Source organism: Emys orbicularis, chromosome 3, assembly GCF_028017835.1.
Source record: "Emys orbicularis isolate rEmyOrb1 chromosome 3, rEmyOrb1.hap1, whole genome shotgun sequence".
Classification (NCBI taxonomy): Eukaryota; Metazoa; Chordata; order Testudines; family Emydidae; genus Emys; species Emys orbicularis.
In genome coordinates, this window is record NC_088685.1 from 17,628,089 (window position 1) to 17,641,130 (window position 13,042).

Below are 13,042 nucleotides of genomic sequence, written 5' to 3' on the forward strand. Positions count from 1 at the left end.
ACAGGGAGACTTCTCCGTTAGCATACAGGATGGAGAACAGAGATTCCAAGGCAAGAACCCCACTGAACTCTGGAACCAGAAAAGCAGGGAAGCACTGCATCCTGGGGGATCTCTGCTCCAGATGTTAATGAACCCACAGCTGCACAAGCCCAGCTCAGCAGTTATCAGACCAATTCTAGTAATGAATCCTTTATTGGTATCCAAAATACTGAAGCTGCCTAATTACCTTGTGAGCTCCCTTGAAGGAACACCTCCCATAGCCAGGAGTGATCCGTTCCTATTGTCTAGCCTGAACAAAACAACTTTAGTACACTCCCTTGAGTCATCAGTTTACCCATAAACAAATCTAGTGTTCTCCCTTGAACCATTGTTCTTTCCCTACAAAAACCCCTACCCACGCTCAAGTAAGTGTTCTGATGCCTGGATCCAAAATCTGCATCAGTTCCATTGGGACCTCATCTTCTCCTGAGTGATCGTGCTGAGGGCTTTGCCTGTCTCCAGCACTCTGGACCTTCAGCTACCACCACCACCTGGGAACCCCGACCGGTTCAAGCTTCACGGAGTGGTGAGAACCCAACTCTCTCTCTCTCTTTTGTATTTTTTTCTACTCTAGGTATAGCTTTCTAACCCTGACTTGTGTGATCAGATCTAATTTTCTAAACCTGACTTTTGTAATCAGATTTAAGCTAGATTTAATACTGTAACTGTTTTGTTTGTTTGGCTCCCCTTGTATGGTTATTACCTGGCAATAAATAACTTTTATGGTTAAGCTGGTTGCTTCCCTCCCTCCCTCTCTCTCTGTTTTGTGTTTTTGGCTTCCCTGTTTGCGCTGCAGCAATGCTCCTCTTACCTAAGCTAAAGATCCCGGTAGCGCCCAAAAATCCTGTGGGGTTTTCTCATCAAGTGGGTTACTACCAGAACAATGGTAACGTCAAAGTGGGGATAGGGACATGCTGAACCTGTGGAATAGGAGGGTGGCAGCTTGAAAGTGCTGCTCGATCCAGCCTTCCAGCTCCAGGGGCATATATAGGGTCAGCTTGGGAGTGCTGATTGACCTGGTCCACTCAGATGCACTCTGTTAATCTGTGTGTGTGTGTTCATCCGATTCTGGGGCTGGAGGAACGCAGCCCTGGGGAACCTAGGCCCTGCAGGATGGCTCCATTGGGAGGGGACTTGCAGCAGGGAGAAGTAGAGCTCCGTATGAGAACACAAGTGACACAAGCAGTACATTGATAGAATTACAGAAACCCCCTTCCCCGCAGAAAAGTAACCCTAATAAATGAGTGTACCCCAAAGTAACAGGCAAATCTGGTAACACATAACTCTGCTGAAAAAAAAAAATGTTCATAGCACATAGTGTCATTACTGCTCATTAGGGATTACTGGTGTATCAAGTGTGATGTTGCCCTTTTGGGGAAAAATAACATGAGAGTGTTTATTTTAAAGCAACGGGAAAGACATTTTCCATGCTCATGATTGCAAAATACCAGAACAGATTTTGCTCAAACTTTCAAAAATTAAAAATATATAAAGACACATACTATTAGGCAGTGACCACACATGAAAATATCAGCTCTAAAGGTAAGTGTTTCAGAACCACTTAAGCAACTAAAAACAGGAGGTGAGAGTGGAAACTGTCTTGCAGATGTAACTATAATGAGCACAACTAGAGACCACTATAATGTACCACTACCAAAATCACTAGCCCACCATGTGGCTAGCTTGCAATACTGTCAGATCCATAAACCAAGCGAGATAGGATCTGGTCATCAATTTAGTGCATCAATTTAACTGTTATATATTTTTTTCCTATGGAACTTTATTCTGTAGTTCTTAGTGTTTTAAAATGTCCTTTTTGGGGGCAAATATTTGTAAAAGTGATCAGTAGTCTTTACTTAAAACTAAAGATATACAAACAAGGCTATTATAGTGTATCAGATCTGACAGCAGTTAAAATTTTGTATATTCTAAAAGACATTTTTAATTTGTTGAACGGCTTCCTCTAACAGTGCTTTATTCCAGATTTTCTTTTTAGGGTTAGATATTTTTAGATTTGTGCCACAGCCAAAAAAGGTTGGCATCTCACATGCTGTAAATCGTTAAAAGAAAGCAGAAGTCTTCTAGACCTTAGACAAAGTTTTCTTGCAAATTCTTGCAAAGTATAAAATGGAAAACAAACATCATGGCAAGGCTTTCATTGTACTATAAGGTAGGGGGCAATTCTGCATCCCTGGAGCAACCAAAGCTCAACAAAAGTCAGTGGGAGTTTTGGCTGCACCAAGGGTGCAGGATCACTTTCACTTTTCATATATTTCATTTACAATCGTTTAGCCTTAGTTTAGACACAAGTCAGCTCCTCCTCTGGTGTAAATCAGGAACGTTCCAGCAAAGACAGAGGAGTGATGCTGATTTACACCAGCTGAGGATTTGATCCAGAGGGCCCAATTCACTACTGTCCTGCACTTTGTGCATTCATTTACACCAGTGCAAAGTACTACTGTTCTGACCTGCTAACGCTTACCAGCCACTTTGCACTGGTCTAAGTGAACATGCAGCACAACTGTGAATTGAGCCAACAGGACCTGATTTTCAAAGAGCTCCCAGCACAGCCTCCCATTTGGTGCCCCAAAGTAATAGTGAGCACAATGAATCTGGCCCCTAAATGTCTGACTTGTGGGTGCAGTCAGCAAATTAGATAGCTACACACTGCCAGTGATTGCACCCACAAATTGCAGATACATAAAGGAAGGCTGCGTTTTAAATACTGTGTCCTAGATAATCAGGCCCAGGTGCTTAGATACCACAGTGATGGGCATGATATAAAAACTACGCAGAGTACATACAGCATTTGAAACTATTTAAAAATCTGCTTATGGCACTGACTACATTGGGGCACATAGGACATGCCAAAGTGAAACAGAGCAATGGTCCGTCACAGACAGCGGCTGGCAAAGGAACCAGAGTTAGTCAAGTCGGCTTTCATTGCCGGAGTTTATACTGAACCCGGCATGCTCCCACGGGCTGCTGTGTCCCCACTAAATGGAGAAGGCTCTGCAAAAAGATAGAAAAGCAGTAGGAAGACATGGTAAATATGCACCTGGGTTGGTTTAGTGAACACAGCCCTTGTCTCAGTTTGCTTTGACATTAAGGTTATAAGCATCGTTTATAGAGATTTGCTTTGCCTTGTTACACAGACTTGAGAACCAATATTAAGGCCAATTCTTACTCCCACTGAAGCCAATTGGAGTTGTCGTTGTCTTCAGCGGGACCAGATTTTGGCTCCCATGTTTCATTTTAGGTCAGTATTGGCTCTAATACAGTATGAAGCATGAACTCTAAGGGACTCAATTTACTTTCAGTGGCATGATGGCCTGTGGTGGCCAACAGAGGGTGCAATTCTCTCCAGTGGGAGTACAGACACCAGCGCTGCTCCAGTCATGAAGAGGCAGCTGCTGGCTGAGATACTGTGGCCATGCCCCTTTCCCTGGCTGCCCTACCCATTTTGAGGGCTGTGCTGACCAGCTCCGCCGCAACCCCCATCCTGGGTGGACTGTCCACCACTGGGGAGCAACAGCCCAGGTTCTTTCACCAGAATCAAGGAGTGCCGTTCCTCTGATATGCCAGCCTAATGGGCAACTCCTATAAATCCTGGGTCATTGCAAGCTTCCATCTCTTCTCCTGGTGTTCGATACCTCACTTACGGCGGCTTAGATATAAAGGCAAATGGCACATTTGGGTCGTAGCAGGCATATGTGTTTGTTATGCAGAGAACCGTGTTTGCGAAGGGGAATGCTAGCCAACAAGCCAGGTGGGGAGGAATGCAGACACGGACAAGGAACAGCTGCAGCCAGTGCCGCTCTTAGCCAGTCACTCACTAGCGAGGGATATTTCAGGCTCAATAATTAGTGGTCCTGCTGTGCCATCGGATGCCCCCGGGGGGGTTGAGCACAGGGATGCACAGGCTGCTCCCAACGTGCTGCATTCCGCGCCCTGTTTGAGAGTGCAGAGACACAGGGCCCGTGTGGAGAGGGAGTAGCCTCTGGTGGACCAGGACTCTGTACATTGGGGGGAGGGATAGCTCAGTGGTTTGAGCATTGGCCTGCTAAACCCAGGGTTGTGAGTTCAATCCTTGAGGGGGCCACTTGGGGATCTGGGGCAAAATCAGTACTTGGTCCTGCTAGTGAAGGCAGGGGGCTGGACTCGATGACCTTTCAAGGTCCCTTCCAGTTCTAGGAGATGGGATATCTCCATTAATTTCAATTTCAATTACATTGAGCTTCTGGCCCATTCTGTGGGGGAGGGCAATCCCTTCACCTCCTAATGGAATGAGAAAGAATGTGAATTCTTCGGTACTGATATATCCACTTGCATCTGGTCCTATCCCTCTGCCACATGAGTGCAAAGGCAATGGAGAAACAGTCCCTTGGAGTTTCCAGTCCCCTACCTGGAAATAACCTTTGAGCACGTAACGTAGCAAGGGTCCAGCCCATCAGGCATGGATAAGATTATGTATGAGGCGACAGTCAGAAGACATTTCTATATCCTCTACCTTGTGCTAAGTACCGGGACATAGGCAAACAGCACAAAGTCATTAAATAAGAAGCTATGATGAGGTTTAACCATCTATCTAGGGGCCAAAATGTGCTCCTCTCAGCTGCACTGCTGTAAATCCAGAGTAGCTCCATTGGCTTCAATGGCGTTACTCTGATTTACACAGCTAGAAGTGAGGGAAGAATTTGCCCCTTACATATTTTACAAACAACATTACAGTTGAGGGGAAAGAAACAGTGTTTAAAGATTTGGATTAAACATACAAGTATTTACCTCCTTTGGTACTGGGTCCAAAAGAATAAATTCGTATTTGTAAAGGAACAAAACGACTAGCATGTGAACCTCCATTATAGCAAGCCACCTAAAAAAGGCAAAGGAGAAAACAGTGGTTTTTCTGGCTTGACCACCCTGTATTAGCAGAAAAAACACAGAATCCCTTTTGTACACTTTAGAGTCCATCGCCTGTCTCTGCACACAAGTTTACCTCCAGCAGAAAAAGATGCTGATGATCTTTTAGCAGGTAAAGGGTATGGCTGTCGTAGCTTCCCCTTCCTGTCTGTGAAACTCTAAAACAACTGCTCATGGTGGTCCTCAACTTCTCTACTACGAGAGTTTGTTTTAAAATAGGGTCTGTATGCTCATTTGTAGGGCCCTACCAAATTCACTGTCCATTTTGGTCAATTTCACGGTCATAGGGTTTTTAAATGAGTCCATGTCATGTTTTCAGATGTTTACATCTGAAATTTCACAATGACGTAACCATGGGGGGTCCTGATCCAAAAGGGGATCATGGAGTGGAGGGGGTGTTGCAAAGCTGTTGTAGGGGGGGTTACGGGATTGCCACCTTCACTTCTGCACTGCCTTCAGAGCTGGACTCTGAAGGCAGCACAGCCACAGAGCTTTCTGCAGCCGGGGGAGGTACCCAGAGGTGGGTCTGATCTCTCCCTGTGCAGGGGAAGAGGAAGTCCCGTCCCTCCCCAGCCCGGCTGGGACTAGTAGTGGAGCCCAGTGCAGTAGGAGCCCCCAGCCTGCCCCTGCCCCTCTCTCTCCCTCTCCCCTCCAATAGCTAGATTTCCTGGGGGAGGTCTGATTTCACGGTCCATGACGCTTTTTTCATGGCTGTGAATTTGTTAGGGCCCTACTCATTTGGCAGCATTTGCCTTTATTCTCCTCTCACATTGTTGTGAGCCAGGAGGAACCACACGGTAGTGAGAGGGGAATGACCTAGAAAAATACTATATGGGTACTGTGACATAGAAGGTTGTACAGTACAGCTGGGAGCCTGACAACAGAGTAACCACGAGAATGCAGCTTATTAGTTAGCATGTCAACATCAAAACCTGGTGAGAGGTATGAACAGTTAGATCCGTTCCCATGTGCCCTAACAATCGCTGAGCTCTCCATTAGTCAGTCTGGAGAGGACTTCAAACAGTCTCAGTCTTGGCTGTTGTGTTTTCCCCTCCATGGATCTGTACAAGAATTTTCTCTACTGCTCAGGCCCAGTTCACATTTAAGTCAAGTCAATGGGACAATTCACATGTTAGGCACATGCGTAAGTACCTTGCTGAATCAGGGTCTCATGTAATAATATTTTGCTCTTCTAGCACACTTATCAATAGATCTCAAAGCATTTTACAGAGAAGGTCAGTATCATTATCCCCATTTTACAGATGGGGCAACTGAGGCACAGAGCGGTGAAGTGACTTGCCTAACGTCACCTAGCAGGCCAGTGTCAGAGACAGGAATAGTATCCAAATCCCTTGAGTCCCAGTGCAGTGCCTTCTCCAGTAGGCCACATGCTGAGAAGAGAAACCAATGTAGTTCTGTAACTGCATGGGCCAGATCCTGCAAAGGGTTGAGCACCCCCTCAGCGCCCACTGACTTCTTCCAGGTTGTACTCAGCACCTCACAGGATAGGGCCCCAGAGCTATTTTCCTCTGAGAATTCTGCAGAGTTTACTCCTTCCTGTTTTTCATAGTGACAATATGTGCTTAGTAAAGACTATCAGATGTTCTGTGTTTCTTGTGTTACCCTGAATTTAAAGGGTGCATGTACCTCAGAATGTGATTAAGCCAATTGCAACCATATTATGTGCATTCAGCCACCATGAACTAATAAGATAGAACACCGCATAGTTAAGGGTTAATTTGAATAAAGCAGGGCTTCTGAAGGCAATGTCAAAACAATCTGCAAGCTTGCAGACTCTGCTAATCAGAATGGGAGGAGGAGAGAGAAAGAATCAACAATTTGAGATTGAAAGGGAATAAGTGGACAAGAACCTTGGAGTTTGGGTGCCTTTGACATAGAAGCTTATTATAACTAAGACTGTAAGGAATGTTTGTTGATAAGTAGTTTATTGATATTAGGAGAAGTGATGACTTAGTAGGGGTCACTATGATCTGTGTGTTTTGTAAAAGTTAGTTATAAAAAGGACTAGATAATAGAGTGTATTTTGGAGCAGTCCTCTGAAGCCATCCTGAGTGACATTCTTCCTGACACCTTACTCCCCAGCGGGGAAACAACTGGCCATCACGGAACTACTGTAATTACTCAATACTGTCCCATATTTTAGGTAAATATTTGGGATGTTCTAAACCTATTGCTTGTGTCTGTGGGCACTTAAATATAATAAATTGTAGTTTTAGATAAGAGCACGCTTACTTGTGTTAATCTTTCATCAGCCGGAGCACTATGTTCCCATTGATTTATTCCTGGCACCGCCTGGAGTGAAACAGTTAAGTTACAAGCGCTGTGGGTTCTCAAAACCCTGGGTAACACTTGGGCTATTATTAACTATTTGTAACCTGGTAATGCCTCAGAGCCCCAGTCATGGGTCAGGACCGCATTGCGCTAGGCGCTGTACAAACCCAGAACAAAACAGTGGTCCCTCCCCCAAAGAGCTTGCAATTTAAGTAGAAGACAAGACACAACAGATAGATATGGAGAGTACAAAGAAACAATGAGAAATGCTGACCATTACTGGTAGGCAGCTGGTGTGCTGAGACACACTGACTCAGTTGTTGTTGTGGTTTTTTAATAGACATCACAGCAAAGGAGTTAGGAGAACAGTGAGGTGGCTGTGTGGATATTTATGAAGAGCTCTTCTCACATGTGAACAGCCTGGGAGAAAGCACAATGGTGCTCGTTTGATAGTTTAACAAGTGGGCTATTTTCATTTATGTTGATACTGGAATTTCATTTGAGGTTGGACTTCTATAATGTGGGAAGACAGAAAAATTATAAACACATCATTAAACTATAAAATGCCAGTGTCAAATTAAATGAAGATTCACTTTAGCTTGAGTTATTTTCCTGCCTCTACCACCTACTGACTGTGACATGGGACAGCTTTTCAGGACCCTTTTGCCCATCTGCAAAATTGGGATAATGTTACACACCTTGGAATGTGCTTTCAGATATGAGGATAAAAATGTAAATATTACCTGTTATTTCACAGCAAGCACAGCCATTATTACATTGTGACCAAATGCCCCCTGTATTCACACCCTACACACTATTGTAATAATCTCTGTTAAAAATATGCCTTGTCAGGTATTATTTGAAAACTAATAACTCACTGGTCAATAATATCATGATGAAATGTATGTACAGTAGAACCTCAGGGTTACAAATACCAGAGTTAAAAACTGACCAGTCAACCACACACCTCATTTGGAACTGGAAGTACGCAATCAGGCAGCAGCAGAGACTAAAAAAAAAAGCAAGTACAGTACAGTGCTAAATGTAAATTACAAAAAAATAAAGGGAAATCAGTATTTTTCTTCTGCATAGTAAAGTTTCAAAGCTGTATTAAGTCAATGTTCAGTTGTAAACTTTTGAAAGAATCATTTAACGTTTTGTTCAGAGTTATGAACATTTCAGAGTTACGAACAACCTCCATTCCCTAGGTGTTTGTAACTCTGAGGTTCTACTGTAGTAACATTGTATGTAAGGTTATGCATTCCCTCTGTATGAGGTTGGTAGCATGTGTTCAAACCCACACAGCCCTGACTAGGCAGAAGTTGTTAAACAGATCTGTCCTAAACAAATAAATGTTTGTTCAGCTCAATTTACATATAAGTAGTAAACAAGGTCCTCGAGACTGTAGGGGGCTAAACCGGTTTCTCAAAGATAAAGGACAAGCTGATGCGTTTGGCCAGGTGTCATCAAGGTTAATTGGCAATCACTGTCCATTGGCCTTTTTTTGACAGCAAAGTGGGGGGGCAGGAACAGATCAATCTGCATTTTAGCAAGCAATTTTAGCATGGAACCTCTTTCACCACGAGACTCCGTGTCTCCGTCCACACAGCAGGAAGGAACTTTATCTAGTGGTAACCCAGAGGAAAATGCATTTCAAAGCGGGACTGGACTATAAAACTCAGGGGTAAAAACACCCCAGGATTTCTCTCTCTCTCTTTCACCTAAGACAACAAAGAAACCAGCCCTTTGACTTTGGGGGCGGTCCTGACCTGAGAATTTGGTCAGCCATGTTGCTGGGCACCTGTGGTAAGGATTTTAAACAAACTAGATTTGGTTCTAGGTAAGATTAGCTACTAGAAAGAGTCTTATCGTTATTTCTCTAACCATTTCTGGCTTTAATATTTGATACGTGTACTCACTTCAAATCTCTCTCTTTGTAGTTAAACTTGTTTTATTTTTTAATCAAAAACTATTCCAACATTGAGTTTAAACTGAGCTATTTGGGTAACTCCAGGTGAAGTAGCAAACTGTTGCATATTGGCCCTTTACAGGGGCAACAGACCTCTAATATCTGAACTGCCCAGGAGAGAGCTGGACAATGCAGAACACACATTTTGGGGAAAAATCAGGATTTGGAGTGTGTTGAGGTCACCCTTCAAGTAGTAACCCAGGCTGGTGAAAGTCAGGGTGTGGTTGGGGTGTTGCTGACTGGCTGCTGGGGTCAGAGCTGTTGGACTAGGGCTGCAGCTATACACAGCCATTCAGGGTGTGATCTGCATGCAGTCTGGCTGTTTGTGAGTGGCCCCAGTTGGGAGCTACAACAGCAAAGCATTGGGAGGCACCCAAAGTTGCAGGGCAGGTGGTGACAACCCCTCACTGGTCTGGATTGCACCGCAAAATGTGACACACACATTCACCTTTGCCCTGCATTATCTCATCTTCTTTCTCCATCTCCTCCCTTTTCCTTAAAGGTCTATGTCACCGTAATGTTCTCTTTTGCAATGGACAGGGGGTGGACCCTGAGTTCCCCTCTTTCCTTTTGGTTCCAGCCCAGCGACACTGTAGCAAGCAGGCAAGGTCTGTTCCCTTGGACTCTCTTCTGCCTTCCTGGGCTTCTTCCTATCTCAGCCTGCTTGTAGGCCTTCTCCATAGCCTTCTTCTGGGCCCACTGTGTTTCTGTACTCTTCCCTGGTTCCATGACCTCTAAGGCTCACTCTTCTTAGAGGGCGGGGGCTTGCATGGCTCCCCCATGCAGTTCCCCAGTAAGTCTCAAATAAAAATTTAAACTGGGAGGAAGGATAGCTCAGTGGTTTGAGCATTGGCCTGCTAAACGCAGGGTTGTGAGTTCAATCCTTGAGGGGGCCATTTAGGGATCTGGGGCAAAAAATCTCTCTGGGGATTAGTCCTGCTTTGAGCAGGGGGTTGGACTAGATGACCTCCTGAGGTCCCTTCCAACCCTGATATTCTATGAACTTCACTTCTGTCCTCCTTGGGCTTCAATTTTCAGCTCTCTCAAGTCTCCGCTATGCTCTCTTCCTCAGTTGAACTCTTTCCAGGGGCTCTCTGACTGGAGGTCCAGATCCTGCCCTTCTATCAAGACTAACCAGCAGAGTTTGCTCTACCCCAGGAACTTCTCTGTGTCTCTCCCAGCCTCTTGCTACAGGTTTCTACTCAGGAGAGGGTACCAAGACTAGCTCTGCCCCTGGGCTTCTGCTTCCTTCTCCCCCTCTTGCCATGAAGTCCTTCGCTGGCCTAGCAGGAGTCTTCCTGCAGGCCTCTCTATTGCCCAGGGAGAGAATTCAGAATTATCTCCCTTCTACTGCCCTCTCATCTGGCTTCTTCCCTTTATAGTAAACCCCAGCTGGGGTTCATCAGTAATTGGGCCTGGCCCATCCTCCAGGTGCATTGATTGTGCTCTGGCTCCAATTATCCCTGTCTATACCAGTGTGGGGTGCACATCCCAACATACTAACCTAAATCGCCCTTCTTGCAAATTAAGCCGATCACTTCTTGTCCTACCCTGAAGAACATTTGATCATCATTCTCTTTATAACAACCTTTTACCTATTTGAAGAACATCATCATCAAATGGTGGGCACCTGGCTCACTGGGATGGGGAGGTTGTTCCATGAATGGGGGGCGGGGGACAGCATGGAACCAAGAAGGAGGCATCAAGGCTTGCTGAAGGAGTGAAAGGGGATGTGATGAAGATGACATTTGTGCCATGGAACAAGGCATAGTTTTACAGGGCCTTGAAGGCAAGTACAAGAAATTTAAACTTAGGGAAGCTAGTCACAAGATTCAAAGAGGGTTGTGATATGATTGGACTGATGGGCAAGGAGCCTAGTTTATCATGAGGAATGAGAGAAGAGGTTTAGCCTGGAGAAACATTCCTTAGATCAATGACAGAATTTATGACCACCACAATCCCACGTACATAGACTAACATGCCCTGTAATTGAAATAACCTTCCATTGATGAAAAGATGCTGGGAGAGCAGTAGAACTGGGCTGACTTCTGTCTCCCAAGATGCAGAGCCCTGAAAATGTTGGTCTCAGACTCTACTTTTATCTCACAGCTAACTCTACCTTTCCTATGTGTGCAACTTCTTATCAGACCAACTCTGGCAAGGCCCAAAGAGTATTGAACTACTGATCACTGACCAATGTCAATATATCTGGAAACAAAGTAAGAAGAGCCCCACAGTGAGGAAGCGGTTCTCTGCAGGGTTTAGGAATAAATAAACCCCAGCTGTTTCACTGACCTTCCTGGACATTGATGCTTCCCTCCTCCAAATGCCACGAAGCCGTCCAAGAAAGCATTCTTCTCTAAATTTGCCTCTTTCCAACGATCCTGTGGGAAGAAAACATTTTTTTCCCAAATCAGCCTTGTATAAATAAGCTTAACATTATTTTTCCAGGCTAAAAATGATCTGGGACAGCTAATCCTGGCATATAAAGCTCCCTTCAACCTGTTAAGATTACTTGGCCACTGTGTTGCTAGCATATGAATTTGTAAACAAGGTAATTTAGTCAAGCCCATTTAAAGACAGGAATTTAGACCCAGATTTCCAAAGATATTTAGGCCCCTAAAGGAGCAGGTAGGTGCCTAGTAGGATTTAGACACCTAGGTGCTTTTGACAATCCAACTAGGCACATGTCTCATAATAGACATGTAGAAAAGTTTTGCTAGAGGGGAAGCTTGTGGTTAAGTAAATCTTTCACATGTCTTCAAAAAGAGGTGAAATTGTTCTGCCACAGAAGATGACTCTTCTAGACTCTTCTAAGAGTCATGGAACAGAGCTCTCTGCAAGTTCAAAAGCTTGTCTCTCTCACCAACCGAAGTTGGTCCAATGAAAAATACTACCTCACCCACCTTGTCTCTCTCATATTGGTGATGGGCAGTGGTCATAGCACACCAGAAGCCTAATTGATACAAGTACTTTGTAGGTATCATGGCAAAGGAGAGTATTGAGGAGGGACTTGAAGCCAATGCAGATGGGTAAAATACATAGAGATGAGATATAAAACAGACGTCAGGTGGAGGAATGCACTGAGCCTGGTCTGAAGTCCAGTGAAGCCCATGGGAGTCTTTTAATTGACTGACTTCAATGGGCTTTGGATCAAGTCCTATATGTATTTGAAATTTACCAGCAAGATACAATTTGCTACTTCAGAGTGGCGGTGATTACACAAAAATATTTTAAACATAAATATGTTCTTGAACTGGAGGATCTTACTCATTTCAGCAGGTCCCGCTTCTTTGTGCATGCTTTCTTCCCCTATAAATACTAGGGCATTAATCCTTACAGTGAGTATTCTAGGGATAGGATAAATATCTTCCTGAAAGAAATCTTAAAGGAAGATGCACTCAACAATACGTTTTGGATCTAATTACATGCAAAAAGGAGAAAAGAGAGCAAAATAAATACATCAAAAGAGGCAACTTACAGGTTTGAATGTTTCAGGATCAGGAAAGTATTTTGGATTCCTGTGCACCCAATATGGAGACAACATCAGCATGTCACCTGCAGGGATGGTGAAAGTCTAAAAGCAAGAGAAACAATTCTGAAGCAAAGAAATAGAAAATTGCAAGTTCAGGCTGCTCCCAAAACATACTATTATGAATGCTACTGGTTCACCAAGAACAGAATGAAAGACCTTGCTAGAGAGGAAGTGCAGCTGGTAAAGCACTCATGTGTATTAAGGGTGTGATGCAAGGGAAAAATGGGTCTGCACCTTTTATTGTTTTTGCTGCTTCTTTATTACACATACGAAAGGCCTGAAGTGGT

General features: G+C 44.3%; 1 protein-coding gene across 1 annotated transcript in view; it reads right to left on the bottom strand.

The window, feature by feature from the left end:
- Positions 1-2,979: 2,979 nt before the first annotated feature.
- Positions 2,980-13,042, bottom strand: part of LOC135876672 (24-hydroxycholesterol 7-alpha-hydroxylase-like) — a 45,722-nt gene continuing 35,659 nt past the window's right edge. The window contains exons 9-12 of the mRNA XM_065401954.1: positions 12,702-12,797; positions 11,516-11,604; positions 4,825-4,912; positions 2,980-3,051 (exon numbers count right to left, since the gene is read on the bottom strand). Coding sequence (XP_065258026.1) covers positions 2,980-3,051; positions 4,825-4,912; positions 11,516-11,604; positions 12,702-12,797 — 345 coding nt within the window. The remainder of the gene's footprint in view (positions 3,052-4,824; positions 4,913-11,515; positions 11,605-12,701; positions 12,798-13,042) is intronic.